Below are 24,582 nucleotides of genomic sequence, written 5' to 3' on the forward strand. Positions count from 1 at the left end.
GACAGTGCATAGTTTAAAAGCTAATCCATGATTGTTTCTTTTATATATTGATTTTCAGTAACAGAACTCTTTAACTGTAATGGTCTTATCTAGCAAATAATAATTGCTTTCGGTTTTAAAAGTAAGTTCTTAATTTAGGAAAGCCTTAGATGATTGCATCCACTGAGAATATATTACTCTGTACTTTATTTCAAAGTATTAAGATGTTCTGTTTAACATGACTGAATAGCACAGTCCTATGCATGTCTACCCAAAAGTTTAAATAACTGTATCCAGTGGTAGTCCTACGCAGAGTAGTTTAAGTAATTGATTGCAGCCTTAATGTTGTATTCAGCGTTTGTCTTGTGTGGAGATTGTTGTTGAGGAACATGTATAGTACTATCAATCAATATGTCATCTTTTTCCTCCCCAGTCCAACTTTGCTATGGGACGTTTCCCTAGCACTTGGAGGAAGTGTTACATGCTGGATTTTGGCTTGGCGCGTCAGTTTACAAATTCATGTGGGGATGTCAGACCGGTAAGAAATTCTAATAAAACTTTTTATTAATAATTTTAAATTTGATATATTGGACTGCTTTTAAAATAACTGTCAGGCTGAACTGTTTTATCCATGCTTGATGCATTACGCCAGAGGTCTGAGACCCAAGTTCTAATCTGGCCAAACCTCCAAGGGCTAAGTAAGTGGGACCAAACTATGGTTTATACAATCTATGGTTTAATGTTAATGGGCAGCATGCTAGTATGTGCTGTTACAAAGTTTTCAGGGTAATCCTCCATCATTCTGCTGCCGCTGTGCTCTGAGCAAAATAGGCAAAGTGTGGCTTGTCATGTCATACAAATAGGAACATGTGGTTTCTTTCACCCAAAACCCCCACGAGTGGTAACCAAGGTTTCTTTTTCACTTATTACTTGTTTGTTTGAGCAAAGGAAACCACAAGGCCAGGTTTGGATAACATGACAAGCCACACTCTGACTTATTTTGTCTGGCACAGTAGGAGCAGAGGGAGGGGGAGCACCATGTTAACTTTTTGTTTTAAACCATGGTTTACTATCACATGAAAGTGAGGTAATTGTGTCAGTGAGTAGGTTCATTGTCCCCTGGTGTTGTTGCTGTACATTTTTAATAACGTGTAAGGAGTGATTGGTGTTAGTGGTTTGGTGATTTAGTGTGAGATATAGGAGGGATTGGGAGGTTAGTTCGCTTGTGTGAGGTGTGGGAATAGAATGGGATGTGTGATACAGCATGAGTAGTGAATTTTGTACAATTTGTGTAATTGAAAAACAGAAGTTGGGTGAATGTTACATACTGTGAGTTAGGATATGACTTGGCAAGTTAGAGGCTGAGGAGGGAAGGGGGCCCTGACTCAATATGTTTCCAAAATTTGCTTCTGGATTTTGTTTGGTTTTTTAATTATTTGATTAATTTGTACTGCATCACTGTTTTTCAGTTTCATATACTATAGAAAAATTAGTATTTTGTTTTTGTAAAGCACTTTGTGTTAGTATTAAGCAGTATTAAGGTAAAGGACCCATGGACGGTTAGGTCCAGTTAAAGGTGACTATGGGGTGGCGGCGCTCATATCACTTGAGGCCGAGGGAGCTAGCGTTTGTCCACAGACAGCTTTCCTGGTCATGTGGCCAGCATGACTAAGCCGCTTCTGGCAAACCAGAGCAGCGCATGGAAACGCCGTTTACCTTCCCGCCGGAGTGGTACCTATTTATCTACTTGCACTGGTGTGCTTTCGAACTGCTAGGTTGGCAGAAGTTGGGACAGAGCAATGGGAGCTCGGATTCAAACTGCTGACCTTCTGATCAGCAATCTGAATAGGCTCAGTGGTTTAGACCACAGCACCACCCACTCCCTATTAAGCAGTATATAAATATGTAAATAGAATAATAAATAAATAAAAAGGTGCTGGCTACTACTGACTTGTGAAACTTTTGTCTTATTCCCTGATCTCCCAAAATAAGGAATAAAAAGGTGTCTGACTGGAGCTTATTGCACTTTCAATTAGCAACGAGCATTAGTACTTTGCATAAAGCAACTAGGAGTATGTTTGCAAAGAGCTGAAAAAGTGCTTTGTATGAAGGGGACAGGGTTTTTTGTTTGTCTGGGCACTTAGTATCCTAGTCGTGGAGTGAATAGGAAACTAGCAATTAAAGTAAAATGCACTGGAATTTGGGTGCTGAGAAAAAAGGGAAATAACAAAATGGCTTCTTTAAGGTTGAATAAAATGGAACTATTTGAATAAGAACAGAAGAGCCCTGCTGGACCCATCCAGTCTAGTAAACTCTTCTCGCAGTGGCTAACCAGATGCCTATTGTAAAGCCTGCAAGCAGGTCCTGAGTGCAAAAGCACTTTCACCACTTTTGATCCCCAGCAGCTTATAGTTAATAAATCTGGTTAAATAGAAAAATGTTTCTGAACTACTTAAAATTTGTTCAAAATGTGTTTACTTATTTACCATACCCATTTAAATTTTATTTATTATACAAACATGTTGCCCCAATAACATAGATCAAACAGACCTGTGCATTCTTAGCGGGGGAAGACTCCAGAGTAGAAGGCCTACATTATTCTTTGTAGTGTGGCTTTTATGTACTGTATATCTTTAACTAACACAGTGTAACAGAATTTCTCCCCCTCTGTTGTATTGATAGCCCAGAGCTGTTGCTGGTTTTAGAGGGACTGTGCGGTATGCGTCAGTCAATGCTCACAGGAACAGAGTGAGTATTAGTACTTGCAATAGCCTGAATGTTTAGTTACTGAAACAGTTACAAATGGTGTGATTATCTTAACTTTCTGTTTCACCTGTCTTTTTCCTATGGGTGATTTATAATTGTAAGTAATACTGCCTGAAATATTTAAATCGTTGGCAAAAGAAAATGTCTGCTTATGCACCTTTAATCATATTGGATGTTCTTAGAATGGAAATACCGTATTTTTCGCACCATAGGGCACACCGGACCATAGGGCGCACCTAGTTTTTAGACGGAGAAATCAATAAAAAAAATCTCTTCCCCCCCCCAGCCCCAAATAGTAGTGTACAGGCTGCGCACAACCTCTCCCTTGCCGGAGAGGTTGTGCGTGACTATGGCACAAGCCAAGGCAGCGATTTTGGCTTCCTCTTCAGCCCCGCGCAATCCCTCCCTGCCAGGAGAGGCTGCGTGGAGCTAAAGAAGCCATATCCCCGTGCAGCCTCTCCCTGCCGGAGGGATTGCACGTGGCTATGGAACAAGCCAAGGCAGCGAGCGGGATGGCTGCTTTGGCTTCCTCTTTAGCCCTGCGCAATCTCTCCCTGCCGGGAGAGGCTGCGCAGGGCTAAAGAAGCCATATCCCCGTGCAGCCTCTCCCTGCCGGAGGGGTTGCGCGCGGCTATGGCACAAGCCTGCATTCGCTCCATAGGACGCACACACATTTCCCCTCAGTTTTTGGAGGGGGAAAACTGCGTCCAATGGAGCGAAAAGTACGGTAATACTGTGACTGAAATTTGCTAAATAAATTGATTACCATTTTAATTACATGGCATATTAAAAGAGTGCTAATTAATGTTTAGTAGGTATGGATGAAAGGGACACACATTCTCCCCTCCCTGTGAGAGGTTGATATAGACTAGGGTGGGGTTTGGCTTTGCTGGGGAAATGTTTTTCTGGTGGGATGTGAGAACTGACGGAAAGGATCACAGTCTTTTGGGCACTTTTGACTTTTTTTATCAAGGTGTTGCACAGCAGATGGTAACTGCTAGCTCTAGATGGTGGGTACAAAAGCACCAACAATAAAATTCTCCTTGTGATTACAGAAGACAGGTGGGATCCTGTTTATCTGTCTCCAGTTTAAAAACTTGAAGGTTAGCAGGAAGCCTGCTTCTGCTGTTGAACTAAAAGGTGATTTTCAGTGAAATACTAGATAATTATGTAGTTCAGGAGGAGTCAACTCTTCTTGCATATACTTCGAGACATGGCTGTTCACTCATAGCTGGCACAAGCAACTAGCGACGCAAGCAGCTGATCATGGGTGTTCAGTGGTCCACTAACTGAGCCAATACCTGGACCTTGTACAATCTGTAAACAGCTTTCTTTGTTGCTCTCCTGGAACTTGGTATATCATCAGCAGGGTGGATTAAGGTTCATAGGGGCAGGCCCAGAAAGACCTACAAATACACAAATCACTGCCTATCCAATAATTCAGCAAAGTACTTGAAACCACATAAAATAATTTAAGGAAGGAGGTGAAACACATTGCTTTTATGTATACTTCTGTGAGTATATTTATAGAGTTTCTTCCCCCATCTGTATTGAATCTATAGAGAACATTTCAACTCTTTAAGCATTGTTTTCTTACAAGTGAGTCTTGCCACAAAATGTTGCAGTGTAGAGTGCTTCTTCTAGGGTTCCAACCAGCCATGTCGTTTCCCAGGCTATGCCTCATTCCATGTCTCCTCCCCTCTGGCAGTCTATTTCCATGCCCCAATCAGGCCACTGAATGTGCTGTCTGCTCTTGGGCTGTATTGTTCCCCTCACCCACCAAGGTACATGTGTAAGCCCAAGAGTCTACTAATCTCCTTCCCTGTGCATGGATGGTGCTGATTTATTACGATGGACAATAAAGTGTTCTTATTGGGTTGTTCGACTTGCACAAGACTCAGGCAGGAGCAAAGAATTATGGGAGGTAGACCGTTTCCCATCAATTTTTTCCTCCTTGGCTCTCACTGTTTTGTTGATTGTTAGTTAGCAGAGTCCTCTTTAACTACTTTCTTTGTTATTCTTAGTTACTTAGTAATTGGCTACTTTTCCTGTCTATTGGTCCTTTTATGCGTCCTCCACTGAGGTGTAAAAAAACAAACAACCTTGTCTCCCTGCTAAACATCTTTCCCTGTTCTGCGTTCAGTGTTTTACTTCTATTTTCCATTAATTTCTTAATTTTTATCTTTATTTCTTGTTGCTGGCCATTTCCGTTTTGGCAGATGGGCTGCCTTTTTCCCCAACTATTTTTGCGGCGCAGGCTGCCTCGTGCAGTGACTGTGCGCTGCTTCTCTAACAGCCGCTCTGTGCCTTACCCTCACCGTCCTTTTGGACCCTTTATTCAGCGCATTGGCTTTCCTTCAAGAATTGCTGCTTCTACAAAGAAAGAAAGGGACAAAGAAAATAAGCTTCAACTCCTTGTTCTCCTGTCTGCTTCAGCAGCGCAAAGGGCTGTTTCAACACGTTTCGCCTGCAGTAATATTTGAATCAGCAGTCTGGTTCAGCGGCTCAAGTTACTCCCAATAAATTTCAATGGCGTCCTTAGAGTCTCTGCAAGGTTTGGGTGCCTCTCCGCATAAAAAAGTGAAATAAAGGTAGAGTGTGGTCCTCTGCTTCCTGCAGTCGCTCAAATCTAAGGCCATCGGTTTCCAGTGTTGTCAGTAAGGTAAGGTCTACCCACGTAAACAAATCTCCTTCAGAGCAATCCATGGCTCAGCCACAGAGTGCTGCTCAGTTATCTAGTGAGATTTTACTGCCATCTGCTGGCAATACTAATAATGACATAGCCATATCCTCTGATCCTGAGCCTGAATTTCAGGGTTTTGCTGATGACCAATTAGGATCTACTGTAATGAGCAAAGTTCAGTGCCACCAATGGGTCAAGGTTTATCAGAGGTTTTGAATGTGAACTTGTCTGCTTCTTTAACTGATCAGTTGAAGGATGCCCTTCTTGCCTCCTTATCATCAGACATTGAGCATGACTTATGTCCCAATGCTGCCTTTCCTGTGCGGACTAAATCAAAACTTCTTGTACGTGTATGCCACATTCTGCAGGGAATTCCTCCCCTAACCCTTTTCAAGTCATGTCTGAGGAATTACAGGAGGCTGATTTTACTATGCCATTATCTCATGCATCACTGGATGTGGAAGAAGAGGATGCATGGGAAGAGCCACAATCTTCCAGGCTGTTTCAAGGTTTTCAGGCAGCAACTTTGCTGTGTAAGATTATGAGCACTTTGTCCTCTAAGCAAGCAAAGGAGACTGAGGCAGTTTCTGGAAGTTTTGTGTCTTTTCTAACAGATACGAGTCCATCAACCAACTTCATGTGGGTTCTATCTCTTCTAAAATTGATAGTAAAGGCAGAGCTAGATGCTCCTATGCATTTGAAAAGGACTAATGGATTGGTGAATAAATTATATTCTTTAGAGCCAGAATTTATGGCTTTAAAGAAGTCACCTTCCGTTGATCCTCCTCTGCTGCATCTTTCCTCACGTCATTTGGCCCCAAAGGATGAGGATGCTCAATTGCATGATATTACAGATAGGAGAATCGAGTTTGCCCTTCGCAAAGTACATGAGGCTGCTTCATTCTCATTGAGAGCTTCTTGTATAGGTTCCTCCTGCGCACATGCCTGTGTGGTATGGTTGGAGGATTTGCTCCATAATCCTCCTCAGGATGTGGTGCGTCACCATCAAATCCTTTCAAAACTCATAAAAGCACAAGCCTGCATGGCGGATGCAACTGTGGATGCTATGCAGTTTCCGCCAAGAGCCATATCTGCACAGATAACAGTGTGCTGCACTTTGTGGCTTAAGAATTGGCAGGCTGACTCTGCCGCTAAGGCTAACTTGTCTGTGATAGCTTTTGTGGGAGGCCAGCTGCCTGTACTTGGAGAGTCAGCTCTGAAAGATATTTTGGTGGAATCAAAGGATAAGCGTAAGGTTTCTTTAAGTCAGAAGGCTGATAGAAAGTATGCTAGGCATTTTGTTCCATACCCCACTCAGTTTCATTCCTTTCACTATTCAGGTTCCAGAATAGGCATCGAGATTCAAGTCTCAACCCTTTAAGCAGCGTTACCAAGGTAGACAGCCATTCCAACACTTTTCTGCCGCCCCAGCCACAAGGGTGGTAAGCAGCATACTCAATGACCCTGTGTCACAACAGGTAGGGGGGATGCCTAAAATAGCTTCTCCCTACTTGGCAGCAGACCATATGATTTATTATACACTTGAGTTTTATTATGGTGGGTTCGTTTTCTTGACATGCAGGTTTTTTCATGATGCTGCACATTACTTTCCTTGCTCTTGTTCCTGTTCACGTGTTAGCCAGGAGGAGGTAGGTCTTATGTTTAATTTAGTTTTAGATTTTTTGTCATGGTGCTCCTGATTGGCGAGTCCAAAAAACTGAGGAGAAACGGTCTACCACAATTCTTTGCTCCTGCCTGATTCTCGTGCAAGAGGAACAGCCCAATCCAAATACTTCATCGTCCACCTAATAAATCTACTATTCAGGTAAGACTAATCATCATTTTTAGCTGCATCTTGTCTGTCTACTTACATGTTGAGATCAATCTTTTTTCGCTACATACTTCACTATTGTGGCATTAGAATTTTAGCATGTGATACATTGTGTTTGGTAGCACAAGAAAATGGGGAATTGACTATATAATAACATACTGTCTCTTTTTCTTTAGGAAATGGGACGTCATGATGACCTCTGGTCTTTGTTTTACATGTTGGTTGAATTTGTGGTTGGACAGCTGCCCTGGAGGAAAATTAAGGACAAGGTCTGTTGAGAAATGTACCATTGGATATAAACTGCGGAGAATGTCATTGAATATGTTCATGAGATTCCTTTCAATATATTAAAGTTCTTTAAAAACAATGTTTGCTTATTTCAATGCATTTGTTTTTTTAATTAACATAGCCGGCATGAGTACAGAATTTCATTAATCTTAGTTAAAAATAATAAAACCCATCTTCTACACAAGGGGTTGGGAACGGGATCTGGTGATCAACCTTCCATGGTTCATTTTTGATAGATGCACAGGGCCATCCTCCTGTCAGTTATCAGTCATACGATGTCAGATTATTAAACTTCAAAGGAATAATTGGGAACACACTCTAAAAGTACTCCTGATTTTTATTTGCAGAATCTTTGCTGAGTATGTTGGCTGTTTGCCATAATAATAAACATTGACATTGAGAATCTTTGCAGCCGCAGCTTGAATTCAACCTGCAGCTGCAAAGATTCCTGTCGAATGCAAGTCCCACCTTCTGTGGGAATCCAGTCTACTTAGGAGCTCTGAGCTGAACCCAGTGTGTTTGCATTTGGTGCCAAATTAAAAAGACATCTGATTCAAGCCCTGCTTGCAGAGGAACAATTGGGAGCACATTCTAGAGGTCCTGAATGTTTCTTCTCAGCCATAATTTTACTGATCTTGCATCTGACCATACGATGGCTGGTAGGCATGGCTGGGGAAAAATCGATATTGTTGGACAGATTATGCTCTCTGGTGTGCCTAATGTGGCCTGCAGGCTGGAAGTGCCCCATGTTTGTGCTACACAATCAAACCAGTGTCTTTTGTACATAATTTAATATATCTCTTCACTATATCTGACCAGCTGTTAGTTCCCCACTTGCTGTTTGGAGAAGCGCAACTTGGATCTTGGCAGAAGTTCAGTTTCATTTCAAATGGTTCTTTATGTGTTTTTAGGCATAAGTTAACAGGGAGGTATATCCAAGAGCATTTGTTTTATTTTAAAGATGGTTCATGTTAAAGCTTGTTACAGACCTTTACCTTTAAAACCAGAGCTATTAATTTTGATCTGAATAAAGATTAGAAACTCAGATTTGATATGGTTACTGAGGACCCTAATGCGTTGAGAAAAACTCATTCATATCCTCAGAACCTATCAAATCTATGCTTCAGGTAAGACCATTTGTCCTATCTGAGGTCCTACTATGTAGATAAGAAGTTAAAATAATACAAAATATACTCTAATGGAAGAAAGAAGAAAGGAAGGAAGGTGAGGGGGACAATTTGGCACCTGCTCCAGTTGGGCTGTCTTCTCAACTGGCCAACTGTATTTTCATTTATTTGTTTAGCATTTTAAAATTCTTTACTGCTTTCAGTTCCTTGGCAGAGGGGTGGCATATAAGTAAATAATGTCTATAAGGAACTGAAGGAAAGTATGGTAAATATTTCATTTTCCTACTTGTAGGAGCAAGTGGGCTCCATAAAAGAGAGGTATGACCACCGGCTGATGCTGAAACATCTCCCTCAAGAATTTAACACCTTTCTAGATCACATTTCTACTTTAGATTATTTTACTAAACCTGATTACCAGGTATGATTTTTTAATGTCTTAATTTTATGTCTTATTGGAAACCCATGTCTTGTTAAACACTTCAACATGCATTCACACATCTGTTCCAATGAGTACACTTAGGTACACTATCGTTATACCTTACTTTTGCCTCTTGTGTTTTGTCATATCGTACCTAGACAAATCCATGCTAACTTTATTACAGAACTTCTAAAGTAAAAAAATGACAAGCAGCTGAAGTGAATGGTTTCCTTTTTACTCATTTTAAGCTGCTTTTGCATTTTTTATTGTGTCTTTATTCTGGTGTCTAAAACATATTTCAATACATTGAATATATTGATTTCCAAACACAATTCAGATGGCCCCTGCATGTTTTGTGCAGTGTGTATATGAAACCATTTTCCTGCAGGAATTGTACCCCTGTATCAGTTAGAGAAATTAGCTGATGAGGCAGAATTCTACAATGTTCATATTTGGGTAGTTTTGCAAAGATTTGCAGAAGAAATTGGAAAGTATTTTTTTAAATAGAATATATCAAAGTGTCTAGATCCTTATTTCTTCCATTGTATTCTTTGTGCTTGCTCATACAGTGTTCTTTTTATTGCCCACTTCCTGTTAATCCTCATGCCACAATATACACTGTACTTAACCTGTAATAGAAAACAGGTGTAAGAAAATGTCTTGCAATGACAGCCATGTAAATATAATGGCTTCAACTTATTAATGAAACCTGTCCATCATTTGAATGCTGTGTTGCCTTTTTTTAACAGATATCAATATAATGTCTTCCTTTCATAGGATATGAAACATTCCTCTTCTCCAAGGCCTTTGGCAAATTAAACAATCTATGGTCTTTTAAACTGTTGAGTGTCATTGTTTGTTATGTTGTGTAGTTTTGTGTGTTTATAATGTAAACTGCCCTGTGATCCTTGGCTGAAGTTTATAGAAATTCAATAAATAAATAATAGATTTTTTTTTTTAAATGTTGTCATGAATGGCGTGAAAGAACAACTTTCGTGAGTTTTCTAAATGTAACCTGGGAGCATACCAACTCTTCTCTTTTGTTTATATAGCTTCTCATGTCCGTCTTTGACAACAGCATGAAGACTTCTGGGGTGACTGAGAGTGACCTATTTGACTGGGAAAAGAGTGGAGCTGATGGCTCTTTAACAACAACCACCACTTCAACTACTCCTCAACTGCACACTCGTCAGACCCCAGCTGCCATAGGGTATGTTGGAGCATTCCTTTTGATGTCATCCAGTTAATGAAGTGACGTGATATTCTGGATAGTAGGCATTCTTTCTCTGTCCTAAGACCTTGATCTAAAGGCATCTAGACTTCTGTTCCTTACGTGATAGCATTGTAATGGTGAGGGAACCAGATGTGCATCTTCCGTAACCAGGTGTTGACAGACAAACTCTGGAGAGCTTGCTTGGAAGAACCTTTCATACTTCTCTAAAACGTCAGTGCTTCTGTTTTGAATAGTTTTAGGAATCTCTGATGGGATTATATGTGATTCTCATTCTAAATTGTGTTGCAGCATTAAGAAAAACAGATTGCTCAGTTTCCATTTGGGAGAGTACCTGGAAAGTATACTACTACCCAGATAACTTTGTGATCAGCCTAGAGTCTTTGTTGAATAGGTGACAAAATTTAAAACTTTGGTTATAGGTGACAAACCCATTAATGTAGATTACATATCTCCTGACATCCCCCCCACTTCATAGCATTGTGGCAAAATAACACAATACAGTCATACCTTGGTTCTAGAACGCTTTGATATGCATATGTTTTGGTTCCCGAATGCCAAAAACCCGGAAGTAAGTGTTCCAGCTTTCGAATGTTCTTTGGAAGCTTCCACGACTTCTGATTGAGTGCAGGAAGCTCTTGCAACCAATTGAAAGCCACGCCTTGGTTTTTGAACGGTTCTAGGAGTTGAACGGACTCCCGGAATGGATTAAGTTTGACAACCAAGGTACCACTGTACCAGCATTCTAATCTTGCTCCTGCATGCCGCACTATGACTAGGGAAGATGCAGAAGCATAGAGCTGCCCTTCAGTCTCATAATTGATGGCAATGTTCTGAGTTCAGATTCCCTAAGGTTTGAGCTGAAAGGAGGTAGAGTATACAGCCAGTAGAGAGTAAAGCTCTGTTTAGAATCTCAGTGTGTGATACCAGGTCTGACCAGTCCAGGTGCTTCTTACTTGCTGGCAGATACAAAGCCTGAACCCTGAAGAGATCCGAGGATGGCGCACACACTGTTTTACAATAGCTTATTAGATGAGGCCTGAGACCTTAAGGATCATGGTTTAAACTCTTAGAGTATAGATGGGAACCTGTGGCCCTCCTGATGTTGCTGGATTGCAGCTCTCATCATCACTGACCATCGGCTATGCTGTCTTATAGTCTTAACAACATCCAGAGGAAGAAGGGAGGGTGTAACCTGTGCTGCATCCTTGAGTCAAACTTCCATATTCCAGTACTGTTTATTTGTTATTTTTCTTCTTCTTTATAGAATTGCCAATGCTACACCAATACCAGGAGATATGTTGAGAGAGAATACAGATGATGTGTTTCCAGATGAACATCTTAGTGATGGTGAGAATGGTATCCCTCTCGGAATCTCTCCAGAAAAGCTACCAGAGTCTCCTGGACATCATCTTCAGGAAAAGGATGTGTGGGAGGAAATGGATGCAAACAGGAATAAGATAAAAGCAGGTGTCCGTAAAGTAAGTACTGTAATTGAGCAGACCATAACATTCAATTCTTTTTTGGTTCTATATCTTAAGATTTGCTTTAATGGATCAAATAAAATCACTATCTTATCAGCAAGTCAGATGTCCCGGGAAATGAAGAAGCTGGCTATGTTGGGGACAACCATGTCATTTGTCCCAGCATTTGATATATTTCTTTTAACATTAAGGTTTTATTTTCTGCTATTTGATAAAGAGTTGTTCATTCCTGAAAGCCATACGAGACCGTGAACTATATAAGATAGCGGACATCTCTGTATCCTGTTTCAGTGGTTTTCATAAGTTAATTATGCTTTCATCTGTTTGTCCTGAACCTACTGACAGCTTTCCATTTGATGACTCAAGAGCTCTAGTGTGTTGAGAGAATTGTTTATTTGTTTATAATTTTATAAACCTACATTTGCTCTTCCTTATTGTGGTAGTTCTTTTCCCCCATCACAGAACTCTCCATTTTTAAGCAAGTATTCGTGAGGAAGATACTGTTTCTTCCTGATAATTTGTTGTTATTTTCTATATCTACTCCAGCTCTATGCTAACTTTTGAGCATGGCCATAACTGCATTGTATTCTTTATATTGCTGCACCTTAGGTTACATAGTAGTAATGTGAAAATATATTCTCTTTATAAATTCTTTCCTAATTTTTGTTAAATTGCTAAGGACACCTAGCTGGCATTACAGTGAGCAATTTTACTGTGGCCCCAGGCACAGCATTTGGGACATATATCAGAGTATAACTTGAAGTAGGCTATTTTTAATCCCATTGTTCATTACTTTATGTTTTCACCTTTTGACCACTGATCACAGGAATAAGCTGAAGATTCAGCTTTGTCTTCTGTGGCTGCTTGTTTCTGTAGCATATTACAATCTGTCTCCCTGATGCTTGTATTGGTCACAGCTAAGGTGGCACAAAGTATTGCTATTTTAGACAAAACAGCCCTTTCTTAGAGCAGTAATGGGACATGTAGTTCCTTCTGTGTGGTGGTAGGGATGTTGGGTTGAGTTCAGTTGTTCTGTTCCACAGATGGAAGATATGTCAGTTTGGTGAGCACCTCTGCTAATGGAAGGAGCGGTACATCTCCCTGCCTCAGCTGCTTCACAAATAATCTGCTCTGAAGAGTTTAGGGAACCCTTCAGAACAGCATGGAAGGTGGCAGGCGGGAGGTAGAATTAGTGAAAAAACCTCATTGATTCTGTTAGCAGAGGCCTCTGCTAAATGAATTGTATAAGAGCACCTATAGAATCACAGAACTGTAGAGTTGGAAGGTACCCAAGGGTCATCTTGTCCAATTCCCTGCAGTGCATGAATCTCAGCTAGAACATCCATGACAGATGGCCATCCAACCTCTGCTTAAAAACCTCACATGAAGGAGAGTCCACAACCTCCCGAGGGAGATGGCTCCTCTGTCAGGAGAAAACAGGGTTGCTCCATCTTCCCTGTGACAGCTCTTTAGATATTTGTGTTTACTAGTGGGATCAGCTGTGTGTGAGTGAAATCAGAAAACATTAAAACTTAATTTTTGAAAATTATAAGTGATAGAGTATATTGTTTGCAACTTAGGGGCCTCTGTTTCAATCCTTGTCTTTCCACATAGGGCTAGGAAAGACTCCTGCTTGAAACCTCAGATTGCTGCTATTGAGCTTAGTCTAATTTGAAATAAGGCAGTTTTCTATGTTCATTAGTATCTAAACCCTGGATGTTAGGTAGTATATAGGGCTGCTTTTAGATATGGATACTGATTTGGAGTTAAAGTCCACAAGCAAATAATTTCAAAAGCACATTTACAGAAGACTACATATTAGCCACAAGCAAAATTGAAAGTTCATGTGGAAATTAGTTACCGTATTTTTCGCCCCATAAGGCGCACCAGCCCATAGGAGGCACCTAGGTTTTTTGGGGGGAAATAAAGAATTTTTTTATTTATTTACTGGCCCCCCAAGCTTGTGGGGCTAGCGGTGGGGAGAAGCAGGCTTCTCCCACCGCCAGCCTTCAAACCCAGTCAGGGGACAGCGGGAAAGGCGCGCTGCGCCTCTCCCGCTGTCCCCCGAGTTTGCGGGGCTGGCGGCGGGGAGAAGCAGGCTTCTCCTGCCGCCAGCCTTCTAACCAAGTCGGGGGACAGCGGGAAAGGCGCATCGCCTCTTCGCTGTCCCCCGAGCTTGTGGGGCTGGCGGTGGGGCTCTCCAGGCTTCAGCGAAAGCCTGCATTCGCCCCATAGGACGCACACACATTTCCCCTTCATTTTTGGAGGGGAAAAAGTGCGTCCTATAGGGCGAAAAATACGGTAGTTCTGGTAGTAAATGAAGTTGAGCAGCGATCTTTCTGCTGCAGTTCTGACTACATTTAGCATTGCAAGCCTATTAAATAGAAGAACTGAAAGTGTTTTGACAGAATGAAAAGCCGGGATGCCAACAACTAAATGTTACATTTCTGTCTTTTACCTGATATTTTATAGTTGTCTTATGGTGTTTTTAATCACAGACTGCGACAGAAGATGAAAACAGCCATGGACCAATTAATGGCATGCTTAATGCACCAAGCCTTGGTTCTCCAATTAGAGTCCGCTCAGAGACCACACAGCTAGATCGGGATGTTCCTCTGGTGCGGAAGCTACGATCAATTCACAGTTTTGAACTGGAGAAACGTCTGACCTTGGAGTCCAAGCCAGATACAGATAAATTTCTGGAAGTTTGGTGTGTAATGGCTTTTGTTTTGCTAAGCTTTCTTAGCAGTTGCTTAGCTTATAGTGAGTCATCTTTAATTGATTAGTTATTTGGCACAGATTTCACTGTTACTCATGCCATATGATTGACCCTACAAATGCAGGGAAAGTAAAGTCAGGTTTTGGGAAAGGGGAGCCAGTAATTCATAATATAATTTGAGAAATCCAGTTCTAAAAGATTAGTTAGAACAGGGGTAGCCAACATGGCGCCCTCCAGATGTTCTTGCACTATAGCTCTCATAATTCCTGGCCATTTGACATTCTGAGTCTTGATGAGAGTTGTAGTCCAAGAACATCTGGAGGATGCCACAGGAGCTACCCCAGAACATCTGCTAGAAATAGAAATGTAATGATATTGATAACAAATAGCCTAATTTGTCTACATTAGATATTATCCTGTTATTTTTCACTTAACATGGTTTACACAATCCTAATTTGCTTTATCATGTTTCCTTATTTTCTCTCAACATTCCCAAGCATGGAGAAGAAGAAAAGAGAGTTGAATCCTGGCAAAGAATCTGCTGTTGCAGCTTTTCAAAAACCACCCATGCCTCCAGTTGCTTCCAGTCATGAGCATGTTTGGCACTATGATGAAGAATACCTACCTGAAGCTTCCAAGCCCATTTCTGGCAGCTCTCCAGAACAGGGTGATGGTGTTGTCAGCAATGGATATGTGGCAGTCAATTTGAGTTCCTGCCAGCAGGAGGTTGACTCCAAGGAATGGGTCATAGTGGATAAGGACAGAGACTTGCAGGATTTCAGGACTAATGGAGTTTTAGGGCATAAAACAACTGGAAGCCCCTCCGATGAGGAGCCTGAGGTGCTTCAAGTCCTTGAAGAGCCCCCACAAGAAGATAAGCTTAGAGCTCATACCAAGAATACAGCTATGGGACCAGCATTGGATCTAGATATTGAGTGTCATGGTACAGCCGCTTCTGAACAGTTTACAGATCAACTAGAACTCCCAGTTGGAACTGCTGGTCATCTTCTTGCAGTCACACCCACAAGCCTAATGGAGGCCCAAGCAGAAGGGGCTCTTACTCCAGTAAGTGAACTGTTAATAGCTGTAGCTCATCTCTGTTGTATTCAGACACTGTGAGAAATCTTTAACTGAAAGCATGAGATCTGAAGCTTAATCAAAATACTGCATAGAGATAATATCCTGCTTGCAGTCAATTTAAGAAGAATATGATAGTTAATTGCACTTTGCAGAAGCAATTTTTTTAGGGTTTAGCATGTATTTCAATAATGTCCCCAACTCTCAATTTTGATTTAATTAAGATACATCCTAAGAAAGCACAAGAATGATGGTATGTTTGAGAATTATCGAAAATACAGTGGTAGCTCTAGTTACAAACTTAATTCGTTCCGGAGGTCCGTTTTTAACCTGAAACTGTTCTTAACTAGAGGCGTGCTTGTGCTAATGGGGCCTCTTGCTGCTGCTGTGCTGGCACACGATTTCCATTCTCATCCTGGGGCAAAGTTCTCAACTCGAGGTAACTCTTCCAGGTTAGCGGAGTTTGTAACCTGAGGCGTTTGTAACCTGAGGCGTTTGTAACTCGAGGTACCACTGTACTAAGGTTTTGCAATGACATAATATAAATAAAGTAAAGCGAGATGAGCGCTGCAACCCCATAGTCGGTCACGACTGGACCTAATGGTCAGGGGTTCCTTTACCTTTAATATAAATAATGTTGTTCCTTTATCGCAGAAAAAAGTGGCTTGTTCAGTTCCAAAAACCACTTTTGAAATATAAAAAACATGAGGAATGCACCTAGTTTGAATAATTACCTGATATAATTTAACTTTTATGGAATTCTATTTTTATTACCAGAGGCTAGTAACTGTTGATTGTAGATACTGAAGTATTTTGAAAAATATTAACCCACCCACCCAGGTGTAAACTGTTGTTTTCAGTTCTCTGGTTCTTCACAGCCCACTGTCTATTCAGTTCTTCGTCACTTTTGCTTACTTTGAAACTCTTAACCTTTCTCAGCAGTATAACTCTCTCTGTCTGTTCTAATCAGCATCATGTGGCTGCCAGTATTTACTTTTTGTAATATTGGCTACTGGAGGAAACAAAGTTCAAAGCTACAGAGAGCAGACCGAAATAAAGTGATCTTTATATATTTGAAGCATTTTCTTTTTTCCTTGCCATGTTGTTCTCACAGCTCAACTCACTTCACATGCTGCATTTCTCCATCCCAAGAATTTCAAGTCCCATCCTCCGTACCCTGAGCCCTATAACCCACCTCACCACCCACCCGGACCCTGTGAAAGAGGCTGGCTTTCCAAGGAGTCAATCAGGAGACAGCCACTCTTCCTCTTCCTGGTCAGCTGCCCGTAGGCAACTTCCTGTCATTCCCAGTGGAAACAAGTTCCCCCCTGTCATTCGCATCTCAAAAGCACAACTTCAGCAGGTGAATGCATCTTCATCTAAGCAACTACACTGTGTCAGTCATTTGCCATGTTTTATGGGTTCTCAGCTACTTCGCATTGCTCAAAAGTAGACTTATGTACTCTAAATAATTACCTTTTGAAAACATTGGTCTTGAGAAATAAAAATAATAACTTAAGAGATGTAAACTTCAGACAAAAGCACTACTTAAATATGCAGAGGCTAGAGCAGGAAAGCTGATTTACTATGCAGAAAATGAAATTTCTTAATTTTAAGAAATGATGAATGAGAACCTCTGTAGTTTTAACCTTAGGTTAAAGTACTGTCAGTAGATAACAGCCAGGAAGCATAGGTGACTTGAACATTTTTTTAAATGAATATACTAAAGTAAGTGTGTGTGTGTGTGTGTGTGTGTGAGAGAGAGAGAGAGAGAGAGAGAGAGAGAGAGAGAGAGAAGGCATAGGGAAGTTGTAGCCTGTGGTCAAATTAGGCCCAACAAGGATCCTAATTTGGTTCACAAGGCCATTTCTTGCAAACCACACCTACCTATCCCACACCTGACAACATATATGACATTGGGGTAAATTAGGTAAAGATGAGGCCAAAAAGAAATAATTGGATGCTTAAAGTACACTCTTGATTGTCCCTTGGAAAGTGGGGCTCACTAACTCTACTGACAGTGAGCCCTTTTGAAGTTTCCCATATGTCACTGTGGTTTGGGTTCTGCTTGTGTCTGCAAACAAATTATTTTCCTCTGTAGACCAGCTTTGCATAGAGCTTTGCTAGTCTGCAGAGGAAAACTGACCATTTGCAGGCATGGTTCGAATCCAAACCATGTTGCAAACAAGACAATGCAGGACTTGCTGTCAAAGTGCATCGTGGGATGTGTGGGAGGTCAGGATCTAGCCTACCGGCTGGAAAAAAATATTGACTCTTGTGTTTGAGTCTTATTGATAGAACTAACAAAATTGTTAGGTATTTCCACAACGAATAGGAAGCTAAAGTGTATTGTCCAGGGCACTAAAATGAATGGTAGGAGTATGTAGCATAGCGGAAAGTAATATAGAAAACGCTGAGAACCTAATATCCAAGCTATTTTTCTTTCCAGGCAAAAGTACTAGTGTTCAAAATAATACAGTGGTGCCCCGCAAGACGAATGCCTCGCAAGACGGAAAACTCGCTAGACGAAAGGGTTTTCCGTTTTGGAGGTGCTTCGCAAAACGAATCTCCTATGGGCTTGCTTCGCAAGACGAAAATGTCTTGCGAGTTCCTGCAGGTTTTTTTTCTCCCCCCCCCCTTTTTCTAAGCCGCTTATCCGCTAAGGCGATAAGCCGCTAAAAGCCACTAATAGCGCTAATCCGCTAATCCGTCAATGGGCTTGCTTCGCAAGACAAAAAAACCGCTAGACGAAGAGACTCACAGAACGGATTCTTTTCGTCTTGCGAGGCACCACTGTAATAGCATTTAGAATTGTTAATAGCAGCTGAGGAACTTATACATGAAATGACTATTAAACAGTGTGGTTTTAACCTCTCATTTTAATCCATCCCACCAAAATACTGCCGTGCATATAGGACATTCCAGCAGAGCTCTTCATTTTGCTTTATATACAAAATAACATTTGTTTCAATTGTCATGTTCTGTCACTGGATTAAATCATCACTGCATTCTGTGCTGCAGCATGTAGATTTACTTGTATATATTGAACTTGGATACTTTTAGTTTGTTACTTGGTTTCTGAATTTTTTTAATGCTGAAACTTCAGTAGGGTTTAATATTATTGCTACTGGGAAGACTATAATCAAAATCATGATCCCATCATTGTCTTAATACACATGTTGCTGCAGTCTTTCTAAAGCTGAGGAAGTCTTAGTCTGGTTAATTCCTGTATAAGAGATAGCCTTGAATTTAATGAAATAAAGCATGGGTATATATGATCGGCTTTTAGAAAGATAATGTATTTTAGAAGCTCAACTAGAATAGTACTGTGTATCATATTTTGTGTCCTGAGGCTAGAATGCAGTTTTACTTTTCTAATACAGTATATGTCTAACAAATGGCAAACATTGTATCAGATAAATTTCTGGCAAGATAAAAATAGGAAAGAACATTTAGTTTTTCACTAAATGAAAAGCTAAGGAATACACTAGACCAGTTGTTCCCAGGGGGGCGGGGATGAATAATTCCACCTTATTGCCCCCAAACTTCATTGGGGAACCTCCATTGGTTTCCAGTTTCCTCCATGAACAGCAGTCCTTCTGTTCATGTAGAGGCAATAAATTACAGTTTCCAAAAGGCCAAGGCACTGTATACTACCAGTGATGAATATTCCCTTTTGGGCAAGGTGCTCAAAAAGGTGGTGGTGGTCCCGCATTAGACGAGTTTGGAGAAAACTGGTTGCTTGGATCCATTCCTAGCTGGCTTCAGGCCTGGTCATGGTACTGAAGCTGCCTTTGGTAGCCCTGGTGGATGACATGTCGTGGGAGAGAGATGTGGGGGGAGGAGTGTGACCCTGTTCGTTGTCTTTGATCTCTCAGGGGCTTTCAGTACTGTTGACCGTGGTATTCTGGAATGTCTCAGGGAAGTGTGGGGGGGCACTCTGTTTCAGAGGTTTTGCTCATACTCCTAGAGTTGTTTCCCAAATGTAGCTATGAGAGGCTACTCTTCAGCACCATGGGAGTTGTTTTGTGGTGTCTCACATGGTTCCATCTTGTCCCCCTTGGTATTAAACATATACATGAAGCCTCTGGGCGCTGTCACCAGGGGATTCGGAGTGAAGTGCTATCAATACGCAAATGACACCCAGCTCTGTCTTTCTGCACCATCTGAATCAGGAGAGGCAGTTGAAGTGTTAAACCAGTGCTGGGAGGTGGTGATGGGCCAAATGTTGACCCAATAAACTGAATCTGAATCTTGAAAAGGCAGAGATGTTATGTATCCTGAGTTACCACATCTGGGTTTGGGGGAGACCACCTGTCCTGGACAGGGTTGCACTTCCCTAGAAGGAGCACGTCTGCAGGTGCTCCTGGGTTGAGCACTATCACTGGAGGCTCAAATGACTTTGGTGACAAGGAATTTTGCCTTTTTCCAGCTCTGGCTGGTTCACGAGCTACAGCCCATTTTGGACATAAATGACTTGGTCATGTTGTGGTATCTTCCAGATTAGATTATTGCAATGCGCACTATGTTGGGCTGACCTTAACGATGACTTCGGTACTTCAATTAGTTCAAAATAGGGTAACCAGATTACTGACTAGCTCCTCATAGAGATGCATCTGGCATCTTCATTACACGGCTTTTGGTGAATGCTGAAGACACACCTCTCTACCTAGCTTTTGATATCTGGGGTGTATATTTTAAGGACCCACCTTATTTCAGGGGTTGTAAATTATTTTCAAGTGTTTTCAATATTGTGTTTTTTAATAATAATAATAATAATAATAATAATAATAATAATAATAATAATAATAATAATATACAGCATAAAACAAAACTGACAATGAGTAAACTCCACCTGCAGGCTTACAATATAAACAGACATGTGGAAAAATGGAAGGAATTGGGAAAAAGAAAGCACCAATGAAGAAGACAAAATATAAATTAAATATAAAAGACTTTAGCTGTGGAGGTGTAACTTTCATAACCTTGAAAACGATTGTACTGTAAGAATACATTTAACTCTACAACTTTCATACTTCAAATAAAAAGGACCAGTGATTAAATCCCAAAGTTTAATCTGTTTTAGTCTTTTAACTTTTGTATGTTTTAAAGTATGGTATTTTTTTCCTCTTGATTTTATTTTTTTATCTTTTTGTAAGCCTTTTTGAGGCTTTTTACAATCAAGCAGTGTATAAATTTTATGAAATAAATAAGTTCAGTACTACAATATTGGGCATTAACTTCATAGGCATTTTATTATTGCAGGGGGGGGGGAGAGTGGCGCATATGCTGCCCTTCAAACTTCTTTTAAATTTGATTTGTTCAGCCTCAAAACCCAAGAACCATTCAGTAGGTGATAATGGAATTAGCAGGATGGGGGGGAAAAGCTTTTGTCTCTCTGTTACAGCAAGAAGGACCTTTGTTCTGTTACCTTGCTTAACCTGAGCATAAACAAATGGCTCCTTGAAATTGGTTGCTTAGTGCAAAGTTTTCCAGTTGCTGGAGTAGGGAGGAAGGCCCACTGATTTCTTATACTATAGCAAGGCTAACCAGCAGTTCTGGCTGCTCTAAGCTGTTTTATTACCATAGTGCCCTTTAAAAAGAATCTCTAACGATAATGAGAAGGCCTCTTTTAAGTATTGACTAGGTATCATAGTTTTGACCTAGTTTTTATTCTTATGAAAAAAAAACAATTGTTTCAAATCATTGCTATCTTTCCTACTTTAAATAATATCACTTAGTCTTTGCCCACCAGAGGGAGACAGTGAGCTGTTTTTTCAATGAGCGTTTCTTCAGTCATGTGAGCCACTGCATGATTAAAAGTAGAAATGTCAATTTCTAAAAAATCTCTTTTCATAACAAGCCTATAACTTAAATGGGAGATGGCAAAAAGCCAGAAATTAAATTTTTGATTGTTATCATTTTCATAGTGTCAGCTAATACCCATATGATGATGGCTTCCAAATCTGTTCTCTATCACCTCTTTCTGTTTGGTCCTATATCTCTGTGTTGCTGATTTCTTTTCCTGAATGCCTTGTCATTCTCAAAGACAGAAGACTTAGTATTTCTACCTAACCCCCAGCCCTACCATGTGAGAAGTGTAGCTACATTTTGTTTAGCTTCATTTCCTAACTCATAAGCATGCAACCTTAGTCACCTTCAGCAGTTACAAATGTAAATATTTATTTTTGCTGTGTAGTTTAGGAAATAGCCTGATTTTCCGATTAAGAACCTATGTGCTAGCAAGGAAAGAATTAAAAACCATGAGTACTGTTCAAATAAGACTTATTCAGAGTATACCCAGTGAAATTAATGAACATGTCTTAAGTTAGGTTTATTAATTTCAGTGGGTCTACTCTGAATAAAACTTAGCTGAATATCATTCTAATCCTCCCCACCCACCCCGGTCAACAATGTGGATGATAATCTTAATTACTATAGAGTAATGATGAATAGGTCAGTCATTGAGATACTGAAATTTAGATGATGGTGAGACCTTTAGGTAAATATCAGAGAGGCAAGTGGAAATGCAGGTTTAGCTGAGGCAAATGTTCTGGAGTAGAAAGGTATCATTGAGTGCCATCGTTCTCTACATGGTAATGAGAGATACAGATTTTGATGAAGTTACTCAGGAAAAAAATGTGCAGAGAGAGAATAGCAAGGAACCAAGAATGGAACCCTGAAGAACTCCACAAAACAGTGGGAAGGCGGAAGAGGACCATATTTCTGTGGAAATGCTGAAAGAGTGATCCAGCCAGGATAAGGACAACCATCTATGAACAGAGTCATAGGGGGCCAGCCGTATCAAACACCACGTAAAGATTGAGTTGGATGAGGACAGAGCAGAGACCTGTAGAGCTGGCAGTGAGGAGATTAGTGATTTTGATGAGGACTGTTAATGTTACCACACACAAACATACATTGAATTGCCATGTTAACCCTAATTTACAACCCAGCTTAAAATTTTCCTGTTGTCTTCCAGTTTTTTTCCAGTAGAGATTGCACCAGTTAGCCCAACACAGAGGTACAAAAATATAGGGCTGTGTAGTTGTGCAAGAGCAAGTTATCTATTACTTGTCTTTTTGAACCTGAAAATATGATATGGCAATATGTAATTTCAAAACCGATAAAAATCTTTTCTGTAATATCATTTCTTTCTTCCTGTTTTCTGTATAGGTTACAATACCCAGACCATCAATGGCATCCACACAGTCTGCTTCGGAGAGTTTTCATTTTGGCCAGCAACTAGAGAAGAAGGACCGGGATCCTCGGCTTTTGGAACATACTGTTGAACTTTCCTCTCCTAAGGAGAACTTGGTTGGCTTGGCAGTGGCAAACGATGCACTAACTCTTAGTGCCAGTAGAACAGATGTAGTACACAAGTTAGAGCACAACCTAGAGGCAATTGGAAAGGATGAGTGTATTGAAGAATGTGTTGGAATCCAAGATCATAGCCAAACAGACTTACTTGAACAATACACGAAGAGACAAGGAGAAAATCTCTTCGAAAAAGTGGAAGAGAATCAGCTTCCTGTGGCTTATGAAAATGATATTGAACTACAGATTGAAGGACCATGTTCAACTGCTCAAGGAAACACTGAATCTGTATTGGATGGTCCTCTGGCTGTTACAGAACCTGAAGAACTGAGGCCAATTCCTTCCTCCTCCTTGCCAAATCAGGATGCAAAACAGGAGTTACAGAAGCAGTCAGCAGCCGAAACATCAGATGTTTCTTTATCAAGAAGTACTGACCCATTTGCTCAAAAACAGGAAAACCAAGTAGTACCAGTACAAGAAAATGGTTTCCATGATGATGGGGATATTGATCATGCTGAAGAATTGCAATGCCAACAGGTGAACCTTGCCACCTTTTTGCACCAAGAGGGGAAAGAAGAGCAAAATGTCCAGAGAAATGGAGAATTGTTGCACTCCAGTTCAGAGAATGAGAGTTCTAATCCATCCAAGAAGGAGTTAGTTAGATCTGCATTCGTGGCTAGACAGAGTCGCATTCCAGTTTTAGCACAAGAGGTAGACTCCTCATCAGAATCGTCTCCTGTTTCAGCAAAGGAGAAGCTGCTTCTAAAAAAGGCTCATCAGACAGACTTGGTTAGATTACTTGTAGAAAAGAGACAGCTCAAATCTTTCCTTGGTGACCTCTCAAGTGCCTCTGACAAGTCACTGAAAGAAAAAGTAGTTGCTGGTCCATTACCGCTTCCTGAAGATGTGTTGTCCTCCTTTTCAAAACTGACACTGGACACTCATTTGCACAGCCAAGTAGAGGAGAGTTTTTTGTCACCAAGCAATCCTCAGTCCAGAAAGAGCAAAATCCCAAGACCCGTATCTTGGACTCCCACAGATCACGTTAGCAGTTCAAATTCAGCTCAGTTTTTTCCTCGTCCACCACCAGGAAGACCACCAACAAGGCCTGGAGTAGAAGCCAGGTAAGTAAAAACAGCTACACCTTTGAAGCAGATTTGAGCAGTTTTGGGAAGGCTTTGTATGATACCATGCAAATTGCACTAAGTACTCCCCCACCCCCCCCACAAATATCTGCAATCAAGCTTATGTGCATACACACATACAGAATATTTTTCTCTTTCAAAATTCAGAAAAAATTTACCTGAATAAGAACATTAACAACATTTGTATACAATATTAATTTAAAACACTAGGTTTCTAAAACATTTTGCTTCTAGATTTAAGTGAACCTGGATTGCCTATAGAGACCTAAGAGTACACACCGAGTGAGCTGGATATGATAGTAAGAAAATCAAGCTATGACTCTTAATATAAACCACTCCTTATCATTTATCTTTGGGTAATGCCATTAAGAAAACACCTTTTCTGTTACCATTCCTTGTCTGATTTACCCAAAAACCAACCAACCACTCAACCACTCAAGAACTGATCATATGCTTTTTCTTAAAGCTGGACCTTTGACTATTTAGTATTTAAAGGACACAATAGCAGAATGTAAGC

General features: G+C 40.6%; 1 protein-coding gene across 5 annotated transcripts in view; it reads left to right on the top strand.

The window, feature by feature from the left end:
• TTBK2 (tau tubulin kinase 2) overlaps positions 1 to 24,582 on the top strand; it is a 48,387-nt gene that overhangs the window by 14,027 nt on the left and 9,778 nt on the right. For 4 of the 5 annotated variants that reach the window (XR_014546302.1, XM_083606271.1, XM_083606268.1 and 1 more), the window contains exons 6-15: positions 413 to 517; positions 2,662 to 2,727; positions 7,436 to 7,528; positions 8,967 to 9,092; positions 10,145 to 10,302; positions 11,591 to 11,804; positions 14,306 to 14,517; positions 15,024 to 15,591; positions 16,718 to 16,966; positions 22,780 to 24,044. Coding sequence is in view for 4 of the 5 variants with exons in the window: in XM_083606271.1 (XP_083462397.1) it covers positions 413 to 517; positions 2,662 to 2,727; positions 7,436 to 7,528; positions 8,967 to 9,092; positions 10,145 to 10,302; positions 11,591 to 11,804; positions 14,306 to 14,517; positions 15,024 to 15,591; positions 16,718 to 16,966; positions 22,780 to 24,044 (3,056 nt within the window). In the remaining variant the exon portion in view is untranslated. The remainder of the gene's footprint in view (positions 1 to 412; positions 518 to 2,661; positions 2,728 to 7,435; positions 7,529 to 8,966; positions 9,093 to 10,144; positions 10,303 to 11,590; positions 11,805 to 14,305; positions 14,518 to 15,023; positions 15,592 to 16,717; positions 16,967 to 22,779; positions 24,045 to 24,582) is intronic. The other variant, XM_083606270.1, reaches the window with a different exon arrangement.

The sequence above is a fragment of the Podarcis filfolensis genome (assembly GCF_964270895.1).
Source record: "Podarcis filfolensis genome assembly, chromosome: 1".
Classification (NCBI taxonomy): Eukaryota; Metazoa; Chordata; class Lepidosauria; order Squamata; family Lacertidae; genus Podarcis; species Podarcis filfolensis.